At 50.5% G+C, this 13,993-nt stretch overlaps 1 protein-coding gene across 1 annotated transcript; it reads left to right on the top strand.

Moving 5' to 3' along the window:
* On the top strand, positions 1 to 13,729 carry LOC139083074 (WD repeat-containing protein 91). The gene is made up of 9 exons (XM_070617778.1): positions 1 to 1,486; positions 3,278 to 3,471; positions 4,224 to 4,374; positions 5,723 to 5,817; positions 5,975 to 6,143; positions 8,262 to 8,370; positions 9,066 to 9,178; positions 10,453 to 10,650; positions 13,184 to 13,729. Exons 2-9 carry the CDS (start codon positions 3,461 to 3,463, stop codon positions 13,346 to 13,348), a joined length of 1,011 nt encoding a protein of 336 aa, XP_070473879.1. The 5' UTR covers positions 1 to 1,486; positions 3,278 to 3,460; the 3' UTR covers positions 13,349 to 13,729.
* The last annotated feature ends 264 nt before the right edge of the window (positions 13,730 to 13,993 follow it).

Genomic DNA, 13,993 nt, shown 5'->3' with positions numbered 1-13,993 from the left:
GTTGTTGTTGGTTTTCTTCTTAGGTTATTTCTTTTGGCTTGACCAAGAACCCTACTTCTCCCAAAATAAGCCAGAATTCAGAGAATGAAATACCCTCTCTAGAAGAAACATCTGTTACAAGCATAAGTAGATACCACTGGAGGTTGCCTTGGTCAGAAAAACAAAAATAACAAATATCCTGTAGGTCAGCCATAGTTAGGCTCCAGGTAAACTGATCGTCCTTTAAAATTTTCTTTCTTAACTGTTTACATGGCTCCAAGGTCCCAAGGAATCTATGTTAATCATTTTGAGTTGTTTAGTGTTAACAAAAAAATAACAAGTAAAAGAACGAGAAAGCAACAAGCAGACTGTGGTGAGTTTATTCTCTTGACTAAGGTCTTGTGTAGAGACTGCTTGTGAGGAGGTTGGTCCCAAACTTCAGTGGCTGTTTGCATCATATCCCTTTGCTAAGACTATAAAACGAAGGGTAGGGGAGGCAATGTTGACCATCACAGTTTGTGGAATAAGGTTGGAAAAAGGCCAGCCAGAGAATCTGGAAAGGTGCTTAGGTGACAGCTCCTGTTAAGAAGCCTCTAGATTAAGAATCTTCTCTCCATGGGGGCAGAGTGGGGGTTATTGAATACATTTGCTATAACCTTGGTTGACCTTATCACTCTTGTTAGGAAAAGGAGCCAGAAGATGCCAGTTTCTTTCCTGTCTAGTTTGTCTTGCTCAAAGGTCCTTGAATTTTCAATAATTTCTGTTAAGAATTTCTGGTTGCCTAGTGATCATTTCCAAATACCTCAATATTTGTTACATCAGCTGGCTTAGTCATACACTCGGCCCAAAACAAGAGAGGGTCTTGTGTTCCTTTTTCCCTCTAGATTGTATGTTGCATAAATATATATTTCTTTGTATTGCCCAAACATACAGTTGATAATGTTTCTAACACCAAGCGTAGGGCCTGACCTGCCTCATGCTCATCACTTAGTAAGTGCTGTTCTCCTGCCCCGTAACTAAAGGGAATTGTTCCGATCAGATGAAGGAGATAGATGTCTATCTACCTCCAGGTGACAGCTGTGGCAGGCTGAAGGGTGCTGGTGATCTGTCCTCTTGTGATAGGAACTAGAGAGAGGAGAGGAGGGGTCCAGACTGCTCGTATTTCGCTCTTGCCCTTGCCCACCAGTTGAGATGGTAACGTTTTAACTCCCTGCTCAGCACAGCCAGGGGACCCTTACCCAGGAGCTGTGGGTGGAGACGCTACCCCCGGGCTCCTGCTCCCTCCTGGCCCGGTGTCATGGCCTGGGCACAAATGGGAAGAGACTTCCCAGCCTACTGTCTCTCCCTCTAGACCGCTAAGGGGAAGGAGCCGGCGTGTGGGCCCAAGGACGGGAAGAGCCTCTTCAGTGGGCTGGCCACCGGGGAGTCCAGCTGGTCGCAGCACCGGCAGCGGCGCCTGCAGGATCACGGCAAGGAGAGGAAGGAGCTGCTCTCTCTGACTCTGCAGGTATGGTTTGGCCTCTCATGCCTGCCGCAGGGACAGCATATGGCTACTATGGAGGGCTGTGGGAAATGGGGGAGCGCGCAGGACCTGCTCTCCTCTCTCTTGTTTTCTGCTGCTGTGTAGAGTGTGGTTTTGCCTAACTGGGTCTAATTGCCTGCGCTTTGGCTGTTTTCCTCATATTTTGCATGGCTCCTCTGTGGTCCCTTTTCCCAAAATAGCATTTCCCTAAGTAGGGGCCATAAGATGCCAACTGAAAATGTTCCCACAAGATGAGTTCTGTGATTGAATTGGTTTGGGACCCCTTGCATACAGCGTCCTCCCCCGAAGTTAACTGTGCATATTAATAGCAGCATGCCGCACGCTCTCAGCCTCGGCAGAGAAAGACCTGTTTCCCTTGGTTTAACCCAGAATCCCCAAGACTTGCTTGATCACAGGAGCCTGTCTTCCTGCACCGCCTGAGGCCCATCTGCTAAAGTGGCGGCCCTGAAGGCCATGTGCCCACACAATGTCGTACGGCGACCCAGGCCCTTGCCATGCTGCCCCTGAGCCTCCCCTTGCTGCTGAACATGGCTCAGGGTCTGCTCTTCCTGGTAGGATAAGCTGCCTCCATTGTATCAGATGCTCTGGATTGAAGACAATAAGCCCAAGGGATTTACTGCCTGTGTCTCTTGTCTGTGCCACCTTGTTGACCATTTATCTCCTAATTGGGGCTACTTGCCTATTTTAAAGGCATTTCTGCCCCTGCCCAGCCCTGTAGTGGTTCTGGTTTGATGGTAATAGACCCTGACGCTCCCATCTCAGATCCTTCTGTTCTGGCAGGCCCTGCAGGATTAAAGATGCACCTGAGCTCAGCCCCTCCCATAAGGCTCCTTTCTGAGCTCCGAGGTCTCTGTGCTCTGTTATTTTTTTACCATAGAACTGCTCTTCCTGTGACCCGGAGGAGCATCAGGAGCCACAGGGTCGCGGAGGTTGGCTGATGCACCGGTCTGGGTTATGTCTGGGTGAGCAGATAGTGATGTGGCAGCCACCACTTAGTGCACCAGGAGGCGGAGACGAGGGCAGCTGCGGACCCCGGGGCGGCAGGGTATGAGGGGTGCCCTCTGGCGTCTGGCCTTGCTCTGCTCCGCTGCTGTCCTTGGGTGGCCATGTTTATGCCTGGCCCGTGGCCTCAGCCTCTCAGTCACCCCCTCCCAGGAGGAGGTGCTGGTTGGCATGGTGGAGTACTCGTGAGGGCCGGGCTTACCTCTGATTGACCCGGCTTCACATCCACATCCTACCCCTTGCAGCTCGTGACCTTGGGCAGGTTACTGACCTTCTGCAGCTTTCCGTCTTAGTTTCCACGGTTGTACAATGGCATTAATGAGGGGATCTCAGATGGTTTTGGGGAGGATTAAGTGAGAGAATCACTCATACTCACACGGCATGGGACACACAGTAGGCACTCACTAAGTGGCTTCTGTTGTAATTGGCCTGTGTAGGCACTGTGTATCCTGAGCCCCATCAGCCCTGACAGGGAGGGGCGCCGGTGACCCCTCCTCCCTTAGCAGGGCATATGTGAGGTGCAGGGTCTCTAGAAAGGGGCCATTGGCGAAGCAGGCCCCTGCCTCTCCGGGGGTGAGTGGGCGCTGCTCTAGCAGTTCAGAGCTCTCCTCTAGGCTCTGAGACCACTGAGACCTCCCTCAGAGCACTGCGGCCAGGCATTCTGGATATCCCATCGTGTGTCCCTGGAGGAGGCGAATGACTGGGCCCAACGCAGACCTGTCACAGTGACTTGTCCCACTTTGTTTGGCACAGTGTGCAGAGAAGAAGCCTGAAGCCAGTGGCCCAGAGGGTGAACCCTGCCCAGAGCTCCACGTGGAGGCGGCAGAGACGCTGACACGGGCCTCCACAGCAGGCCCTGATGGCGGAGGGGTCCGCCCCGAGCAGCCATTCATTGTGCTGGGCCAGGAGGAGTACGGAGAGCACCACTCCTCCATCATGCACTGCAGGTGGGTTCCAGCCAGGGCGAGCCCACCAGGGAGTACACTGACCGGGGTAGGGGCTGGTCTTTTCGGGCTGTGCCTGTGAAGGTGTGACAGGCAGGAGTATGGGGGAGAACAGAGGTACAGATGGTGGGATGGTCCCAGAAGGACCGTGGTCACCCCTGAACAGTCAGAGGAGGGCACGGCAGCTGTCATCGGGGGTCCTGCTCAGAGCTGCTGTTGGCCTGGTTAACCTCTCCATCCTTTCTAACCATGGGAGTCTGAGCTTTAGGAACAAGTGACCTCTTATTTTAACCCTCTCAGACTCACTCAACTTTAATTTGCTTTATGTGGGTACTTTCAGGTAAATATTTGACATGGTAAATATTTTACATGGTAAAAACCTGGCCTTTCATGAACAGACCCTCCTGGGGTGGACAGAGGGTCAGTGGGTTCCTTGCTTTGACAGCCCTGATGGGCTCCGGAGCTGTGAGGCTGGAGGCTCTCAGTCTCCAGAGCCTGCGAGTGCTGAGCGCGGGGCCGGGGGCATCTTGCCCACTGTCCTGTCCCCAGGGTTACCCACAGGGCTCGGCAGACAGTGGCTGCTTCATAGGTAGTTCTTGGACAAATGAGTGAGTGAATATTTCTGGAAATCGTCCATGCCCATCCTTGGTGTGTAGGCAATTGGCGATTCAGAACAGCCATCACCTGGACGTTAGCTGAGGAGGTGGCCGACTGAGGCAAGGATGCTACCAGCTTCCCTCTTTCTTTGGCCTTAGAGTGGACTGCTCGGGGAGGAGGGTCGCCAGCTTAGACGTAGACGGGGTCATCAAGGTGTGGTCCTTCAATCCCATCATGCAGACCAAAGCGTCCTCCATCTCCAAGTCGCCGCTGCTCTCTCTAGAGTGGGCCACCAAGCGGGACAGGCTGGTGAGTAACGTCTTGCCTCGTGCTCGCTCTGTGGTCTAAGTGACGAATTCCCCAGGGCTCTCCACCGTCGGCTCTGGCACTACAGGCTGAGTTGAAGCAGCCAAGTCAGGCTGCCTCCCTTCTCTCTCTCATTGGGAGTTTGGGGACCACACATCCAAGACTGTCCCAGCAGGCTTCTGTCTGGGGGCGACAGGGAGGGTACTGGACTCACAAGAATTGAAATTAGACTGCGGTGGGGCCTGGAGAAAGCTCTCCGGTCAGACGGCACAGGCCATCTTCCTACCTGTGGTGGTCTGGTCCCCTCTCTGTCTGCCCTGGGAGGGACCCGCTACCTTCCTGTTCTCCCCCATTAGCTCCTGTCGTCTGTCCACGTTTCTAACAACTCACCACAAACATTCTCAGCGGCTCCCACCTGCTGCTGAGACCTCTCGCTGTGCCAGCCCCGAGGGAAGCAGCTTCAGCTGTGGGTGGTGTCCTGTCTCGTTACAGGTCTAACGCAGTCGTGTTAGGAGAGTCTTCCTCCTTCTGGACTTTAATATTTGCGATAGGATCTGTAGTTAAGCAGGCAAAGTTGATTTATAGTTTTTTTCTTTCGTTGTGTTCATTTTGAGGGGATCATAACTGGCCCCCCAAGTGAAAACCTTGTTTTTTCATAATTTCTGACAGCTGCAGGAATTATCTGCAGGAGCTTCCCCACACCAGTGTGATTTGCCCAGTGAATGCCGAGGTCATAACGTGGGTGACGCTCCTGGGAACACCCCCAGACCTGCCTCTGGTGCTTTCTTCTGGCGGTACTCGTTATTACCTTTGAAGCTTTTCACCATTAAATCACAAATTCCTGAAGGCAAGGAGAGCTGCTTCTGCTTTTTCTAGAGGCCTCCACAGGCCCAAGCTGGAGCTGTTTCCAGAACACGCACACGGGGCAGTGACCCAGGCCCGGGGAGCACCAGGGCCGGGACCTAGGGAGGTGGTGGGGAGGTCAGGAGCGAGAGGGAAGGTCTGGAACAGCTGGGATTTCAAACGGAAAGAAAAGGAGGGCAGAGCAGAGGGTCTTCTTTAGTCAGCTAGAACATTCCCACTACTGCACATCTGAGCTGATGCCTCTCTGCCATCCAGATTCCTTTTGTGATTCTGCTTGTGTTCAAGATCAGCTCTCATGTCTTTATTAGATTTCAAGGAGGTCCTTTTTAGCCAGATTTCACTGATCTACCTGGAGAAGTGCCAGGGCCTCACCCCTGCAGCCTGCCCAGACTGGTCCCTCACAGGAGGGGGCCTGGCCCACAGTGGTCCTGCCTGACCAGCCTGACCCTGGGCTTTTCTTCACACCTCCCACCCTTTCTCATTCCAGCTCTTGCTGGGCAGTGGCGTGGGGACAGTGCGCCTTTATGACACGGAAGCCAAGAAGAATCTCTGTGAAATCACTATCCACGATGATATGCCCAGGTGAGCTGTTGGCCGCCCCCCACTCACTGTGCCCTGTGGGCCTGGTCCTTTGCTGAGCCTCTTACCCCGTCTCCTGTAGCAGGGCCCAGCCTCAGAGGCATAGCTCATCTTTCCTCTGTGGCCGGCGCAGTGCTGACCAGCCCCATGTGTGTTGCAGAATCCTATCTCTCGCGTGCAGCCCCAGTGGGGCCTCTTTCGTCTGTTCGGCTGCGGCTCCGAGCCTCACTTCTCAGGGGGACTTCTTGGTCCCAGACATCGGCAGCAAGGGCACTAACCAGGTTCCTGGCAAGCTGCTGCTGTGGGACACGAAAACCATGAAGCAGCAGGTACGGGCCCTGCCCCTGGGGTCTCCCTGGGGCTGTCACCCTCCCAGACTCTACTTCTGAGTCTTTTCACTCTCTTTGCTTTGGTCTCCTCAGGTTTTGATTTGTCAGGAAATTTGAGAGTTGAAGTGTTGAAAAGGAGTAATACCCCGTTTGGGCAGATTGCTAGCAACTTAAGTCATTCACAATTGTGCCACAAACTGAGAAGTCACACACAGCCTATTAGAGGGCCCTTGTGGCTCTTTAAAAAAATTTTAATTTAATTTTTGTTTATCTGTAAAGACTTCATTTATTTTTGAGCAGTTTTAAGTTCACAGCAAAACTGAGAGGAAAGCACAGAGATTTCCCGGGTAGGCCCTGCGCCTTCATGTGCACAGCCTCCCCCACTGTGCACAACCCACCGGAGTGTGATACGTTTGTTACACTTGATGCATCTGCACTGACTTGTCATAGTGACCCAAAGTCCGCAGTTTACATTAGGGTTCACTCTTGCTTTGAACATTCTGTGGGTTTGGACAAATGTGTAATGACACGTATCCCCCATGATAATATCATACAGCGAATTTTCACTGCCCTAATAATCCTCTGTGCTTCACCTCTTCATCCCTCCTCCTGCCTACCCCTGGCAGCTGCGGATCTTTGTACTGTCTCCATAGTCTTGCTTCTTCCAGAATATCATCTAGTTGGAATCACACAGCCTTTTCAGATTGGCTTCTTTCACTTAATATCGTGCGTTCAAATGGTTGATTTTTTAGGAGACAACTGGAGTCTCCTTCTGACTCCCTGTTAACTTAGAATTGCTTAAAAATTATAGCAGCAGCTAGAAGTAGTGAGGACACATGCGTATTCTTGAGAAGTGACAGCCGTGTGAAAGCTTGCTCATGGGGCCACGTGGCCCACCTTCCTCAGGAGCTGAGCACCTGTTCCCGCCCAGAACAGTAGATGCTTGCAGCTGTGACCCGAAGGCCTAGGGAGATTAAATGATGTTTAAAGTCACTTCTTTAAAAGGCAGTGATGTTTCTTATTAAAGTTAGTTTTGGTGCTCAGAAGTGGTGTGGCCTTAAGTTGAACAGATTGTTTCCTGATGTTGCTGGACACTTGAAGGGTCCCTGTCTTACAGGTGGGCTGTGTTCTGAGTGTTCGGTTTGCCCCTCACTGCATCTGCCGGTAGCTAGAAATGGTGTAAATTCCCATCCGGAAGTCTCACAGGTGTCTCTAGCCCATCAGGGCCACATCCAAATTCTTGACCCCCGCACCCCACTGTGCCTGTTCCTCCGCTAGTTTTCCTCATCTTGGCAAATGCGTCCCACTGAGAAACTGTGCCTTTCTGGGCCCGTCCTTCTCCCTCACCCTGAACAATCAATCCATGAGCAAACGTTGTCAGTTCCACCCCCAAGATGTGTTTCCAGTCTGACCACATCTGTGCACTTCCAGGGACACACCCTAGACCTGCTCTCTAGCGCCCCTCAGCGGACAGCTGCAGGACCTCCTACTGTGGCCACCACACCCTATGCTCCCCACCCCACCCCCCACCAGGGGTAGGCAGACAGTGCAGCACGTCATTCTTCCTGCTCTGCCAGGTTTCTCATCCGCATTCCCTCAGGCCCTGCATGGTCCACTCCTCCCCACACTCCAGCCTCCTGGTACTTCCTCCCCTTCTCGTCCTGCACCGCAGGCCCTTCCTGCATGCTGTCCCCTCTCCAGAGGGTTCTTAGCCCACTCTGTCTGGCAGACATCTGTCCTCCCGCATCTCTTAGAAGCTTTCCTGTATACAACCCAGTTTTATTAGGTCTTTCTTAATCTTTCTGTTTTCCTCAAGGCACTTACCATGATTTGTAATTTCTGTTTACTTGTTATTTTAAAATTTTTGATTAAATATGGAATACTTACAAAAGAAGATTGAAATTATAGGTATATGGTATAATGAGAAGAAAAACCATAAAATGAGCACCTATATACCACGACAGTTTAAAAGTGAAAGATTACCAATAGTTTTTATCCCCTCTGTGCCCCTCCCCAATTTGGGTCTCCTTCCGCCTATCAGAGAGAACTATCTTGAATTTTGGTTTATTATTCCATTACATTTTTGCATTTATTTTTTATTTTTATGTTTTTTGCTAGCTCCAGTTCTCCCTGGATCCAGAGCCCATTGCTATCAACTGCACAGCCTTCAATCACAATGGGAACTTGCTGGTCACAGGGGCGGCTGACGGCGTCATCCGGCTGTTTGGTAAGCAAGTGTGCTCATGGCAATCCTGGTCCCCTCCTTAAATGGCCCAGGGAAGAGAGTTGGGTTTTTCCCGCTGGACTATAGGCTGGCAAACCCGATTCAAGATGCTCATAATAGAGATTAACTTTGGTCAGGGTCTGCTGTTTCCAGAACACCCTCTGTAATCACCTTGCACGTGGTCAGTTTCAGTGGACGCAGGAGGGGTGGAGCTTAGCAGCCCATCTGTCTTGAGCTGTTCCATCTGAGTCCTCAGGCCTAAGTGAGATCCAAGAGGACAAGAGGACACATGAGAGTAATGCTGTCCTGTCCTCTTGATGCGGCTAGTTGATTATAACATAAAAGCATTACAACAGTGTGCACTGGAATCATCTGGCGTGCTGTTTAAATATGTTCATGCTGCGCCTGTCCCAGGAGACCCAGAGTCGGAGAGTCTGGGATGGGACTAGTGACTGTGTCTTTAACAGATCCCCAGGGTGCCCTGGTAGGCAGTTACAGAGGCCTCCTAGGAAGGACTTGTGTGTCCTCCTAGACATACGGGCTCTGCCCAGGGATTGCTGAACCTTACTTATGACCTAGGGAAAGAAGCTGCTTGTGAGGCTCAGGGGCAGCCTGGCCTCTTCGGCAGGTGCCTCCTGTCATGGGCAGATGCCTCCCCAGGGCCCGGGCGGGAATCTTAGTGGCGTCTGTTGCCTCAGATATGCAGCAGCACGAGTGCGCGATGAGCTGGAGGGCCCACTGCGGGGAGGTCTACTCCGTGGAGTTCAGCTACGACGAGAACACCGTGTACAGCATCGGCGAGGACGGGAAGGTGGGTGAGCAGGGTCTGGATCAGGAACTTCCCTCCCTCTGGCTCAGGCATCTGAGATTCCAGAGCGCACCAGAATAGCATGATGGGCTGGGTTTAAATCCTGACCATAGCTTTTACTAGCTCTGACCTTGAGCCTCTCTCTACCCTGTTTTGTTGTCTGTAAAACAGGGATAATAAAAGTGACCAATCTGAGGGGATCTTTGTAAGATTTAAATGAGTTCAGTGTGCATTGGCCATTCTTATGAAAGAGGAGTACCCACGTCCTTCCTCCTTGTTGTAGCAAAGTGACTCATCCCACTGTAGATGGAGTGGTGGAGTCCGGATTTGGGGCCAGGTTGTGCTGCCGTGAGCTTGGTTGTTGGGTGGTCACAGCATGGATGTGTCAAGTTTGCCAGGGATAGCTGCATAGGCCTGAGCAGAGTCAAGAATTGTAAAAAGGAAGCTGGGGGAAAAGGTAAAACTAAGTGCCCCCTTGTAGATTTTCTGGAAAGATACGTTAGGATCCTTAGAAAGGTAACTGGTGTGGAAGAAAGACTTACTTTTCCTGTATACTCTCCTGAACCTTTTGGATTTTATACTATCTACCTGTGTTATCCATTGAAAACAGTAATTAAGAAATAAATTTTTCATTTGAAAACTATGGGAAAGGATTTTTAAATTAAAGCTTGACTTCCTATTTATTTGGGTAAGATTCTCAATTAAGAGAGGGTCACAGCCAGGTAGCCTGTCCACCTGGTAGCTGAAGGATTATATACACTACAGTGCGTGAAGCTAAGTTTTTAGCTACATCACTCATATTCAATTGATTGCGCTACTGAGAAACTGGAAATATATTAGGATTTTGTCCTTTCCACTTTGTTCCTAAGTCAGAAAGATCTAGTTGGGTTCTGACCCTAAGAATAATGATGATAATAGTAATAACAACAACCACGATAATGGTCATGTGAAGTGTTCTCCCTGCTTGAGAGACGAGGAATCCATGCAAAGGAAGTTGCCTATCTTTGTCCCTTCCTGGGATCAGGCCAGAGAGAAAGTTCAGACTTTAATGTGAGGTTGCTGATTCTTTTTCTAGATTTTCTTCACTAAAAACATTGCTTAAATTGTGTTGGGAAGAGATCAGACTGGGGAGTCATCCTACCACCTTTCCTGGTGGCCTGTAGGCCCATCACCTCTGCTCCGGGGTCTGTCCCCACTCCTCCTCCCAGGCCTGGGTCCTGGTGGGCTGTGGCCAGCCCCTGCTGAGAGAACATTCTGGATGTGCTTTGTGGTTGCAGTTCATCCAGTGGGACATCCACAAGAGCGGCCTGAAGGTGTCTGAGTACGGGCTCCCTGCAGATGCCACGGGTCCCTTTGTGCTGTCTGGTTACAGCGGCTACAAGCAGGTTCAGGTCCCCCGGGGCCGACTCTTCGCTTTTGACTCAGAGGGAAATTACATGCTGACGTGTTCTGCCACAGGAGGCATCATCTACAAGGTACCTGGCAGGGTATTTTGGTGGGCAGGGAGGTTTCTCCCTGGAGGTCTGGGCTGGGCTGAGCATGGGCTTTCATCCCCATCCCTGTCTCTGCCCCACGTGACCGTGCAGAAGCCTTTGACCCAGGATGGACAGCACCTGGAGCCTCCTTGCTAAGGCCAGGCAGGGGGTGATTCTCAGCTCCGGGAGAACAGGCAGGAGTGGGAGCAGAGAATGACACGCCTGTCCTCTCTGCTCATCCATTAGCTATCTTTTGACAAGATTCTGTCCCTTTTCTGCCTCTGTTCTTTGGGAATAATACTTATTACAGTTATGTGTCACTTAACGGCGGGGATTCATTCTGAGAAATGCATCATTAGGCGATTTTGTCATTGTGTGAACATCACAGAGTGTACTAACACAAACCCAGACGGTATAGCCTATTACACACATAGGCTACATGGTACTAATCTCATGGGACTGTTGTCATATATATGGTCCCTTGTTGACTCAAACATTATGTAGCACATGACTGTATAGAAACATTAAGAAAGAGGGAGAAGTGTGTTGGTTTGGAGGTGGTCTATTTTAGTTACTCTAATCTGATATAGATTTATTATTTTATTAGAGGTCCTGTGGGTCAAGGACACTACAATCCATGGCTGAGACAGAAATTTGGGGGTGTGATTTGTCAAACCAATGATGTTTTGTTCCTCAGATTATATACTTGTTTGAATTCTCATGTCAGAGCTTCTCTGGCTCATGTGCTTTTTCATATAATTGTATGAAATTACAAATATCTTCTGTTTTACTAGTATTATCAAATAGACTCGCGCTGAAGATTTGTGTTGGAGCCTAAGCACGTGTTTCTGGTACCACGTGAATTCACTTCTTAGCCTCAGGGTAGCTCTTTGCCTGATGGTGATGTTTCATCTGTAGGTATAAAGAGTCACAAGGTGGAATGTTCTCTGCTCGGGGGCTATCGGTGCTCTCACGGCCGTAGCTGGGCAGGCAGTGGACAGCACATGCTTTGAGCAGCACTTGTGTGCAGGTATTGGCCATGCACACAGGAGGGGGAAGTGTGATCCTGTGATCCTGGGCTGACATTTAGAAAGAGATGCACAAGCACCAGCACTGGCGATGGTGCATGGTTAAGGGTTCTGAGTGAAGGAAGCTGGGGGACTGTGTCCTCAGGGAAGACCCCTGGGGGCCAGTCTCTGGATGTGAGGACTTTGAAGGAGGAAGAGAAGTTGGGAGGGTGGGGAGGAAGGCAGGCCTTGGGGCCCCACAGGGGCAGAGGTGAGCGGGGTTGCATGGGTGGAGTGAGGGGGAAAGGGAGAGTGCGAGGTGGGAAGGAAGGAGCCTTCTGGCCTGTTGACCTGGATCGTGGCTCCGGGAACTCTGGGTTTACCTTCAGTAGCCTCCTCTGTTCCACAGATGATGATTTGGGTGGCTCTTGTTCTCTCCTTAGAAGTTAGCTCCATAATTTCTTCTAATTGCTATTGGGAGATACTATAAAAAGCTTTCTGTTTACAAGCCTAATTTTATTTTATTATTTAAAAGTTGAGTTTCAGGTAGGCTATACTTCGCTCTCCATGTGATTTTATGTGTGTTATGTGTGCGTTGTATGTATGTTTTGTGTGTATATATATGTATTTTACTTTTAATCATACAGCCTTTGTCATTTGTCCTGACCACTTTATATGATTTGTAGTCAGACTTGCTCTATAACCAATAATATATAACCAATTAATTGGTTCAAGGATTTTCCTCTGTATAATTTTTAAAATGCCAATAATGGGATCTAATTACTTAAGGAATATAATGAACTTCAGATCACAGTTTTACAATCTATAAGCAATTTATGATTTCTAAAGATGTTTCTCCACAAAGGCCAAATACTTCCTGCCTCTTGCTCATAGATGATATGTGTAGGTGGCTTGATCGTTATTCACTCTCTCCTGGATTCCCCTTCCTTATCACCTTTGACCGACTCTTCACTCCTGTGCAGAGTTCTGGATGGCTGGTGCAGGTGGACTGGAGGAGAGCCATGAAGCTTGTACACTGATGGCCAGTCTGCCTGCCTCAGTGCTGTCCTGGGTGCTGCGGGCTGGCCACACTGTGGGAGGTGACCACGATCCTGTCCTCATGCAGCTTGCGTTCCCTGGGGGAAGCAAACGTAAAACAAAGAAGCAGATACAGTCTGTGATATAATGCCAGGAGCAATAAATGATGCTGGAAGAGAACAACTGGGGTGGTGCGGGGGGCACTGGCCCACAGCAGGTTAGAGGCGGCAGAGAAAATTCTCTGACTTTTAGCATGTATCAGGGACTTGTTTTCCACTTAAGATGGAATAACTGTAGTCAGGATAATGAAGTTATTTCCTGGTCTAAGAAATTAAACTGAGACTTTATGAAAAGGTGAGCATGTGTACCTGGGCACGTCCTCAGATTGGGGTGGCAGCCCCCAGGCTCGAGGAGATTTGGTGGATAAAGTGATTGTGTTTGTGAGTGGTGTCTACTGATGCTTCCTACTCTCTCCTGTCCTCTTGCAGCTGGGCGGGGATGAGAAGGTTCTGGAGAGCTGCTTGAGCCTGGGTGGCCACCGAGCCCCTGTGGTCACCGTGGACTGGAGCACAGCCATGGACTGCGGGACCTGCCTCACTGCCTCCATGGATGGCAAGATCAAACTGACCACCCTCCTGGCTCATAAACTCTGATGGGACCCTCCTCAAGGGATACCCACGGAAACAGTATTATCCTGGGGGGCTGGGAGAGATGAGGCAGGAAGGCAGATGCTCCACTTCTGGCTCCTTGCCAGTGCATGGAGTCTTCAGGGAAAGACTGTCTGGGGGCTTGGCGCACTGCCTAGCTGTGGTGACTGGAACAGGAGCCACACAGAGTAGTGGCATGTGTTCCCCGAGACCAGCATGCTGGGCTCTGCCAGAAGCATGCTGCAGATGGCGGGAGGAAAGCTCAGGAAGCAGGAGATGCATTGTGATGGCTGCTCTGTTGGCCCAGGAGAGATTGACAGTATTTTGTATATATTTGCTCATTTTTCTTCTTTTTTAAAAAAAGAATGCTCCTGTGGTCACCTGGTATCTCTTTCTGGAATGTGTGTGCATCAGACCGTCTCACTTCACCCTTTGCCCTGGCAATGGTCAGCCGCGAACCTAGGTCCCCCACCCAGCTCTTACCTCCCGGCTGTGGGGCTGACCCGTATCGGAGGTTTGCTGGTTGCTTTGCTGTAGAAGTAAGACATCCTCTCTCTTCCCTTCCACTGGCTAACTATAGTTTGTGCTGTGCCAGTTGCTTTGGGCTCAAGTCAAGGAGGCCATAGTGTTCTTTTTCTTCTCTGAGAGTGG

The sequence above is a fragment of the Equus przewalskii genome, chromosome 4, assembly GCF_037783145.1.
Source record: "Equus przewalskii isolate Varuska chromosome 4, EquPr2, whole genome shotgun sequence".
In the NCBI taxonomy this organism is placed as follows: domain Eukaryota; kingdom Metazoa; phylum Chordata; class Mammalia; order Perissodactyla; family Equidae; genus Equus; species Equus przewalskii.
This window is presented reverse-complemented; position numbering and strand designations above follow the sequence as displayed.

Excerpts from the sequence above, each read along its gene's own strand:
- LOC139083074 (XM_070617778.1), top strand. Across the intron at positions 5,818-5,974 it reads ATCCACGATGATATGCCCAG|AATCCTATCTCTCGCGTGCA; the intron begins GTGAGCTGTTGG and ends TGTGTGTTGCAG. Across the intron at positions 9,179-10,452 it reads GCATCGGCGAGGACGGGAAG|TTCATCCAGTGGGACATCCA; the intron begins GTGGGTGAGCAG and ends TTGTGGTTGCAG.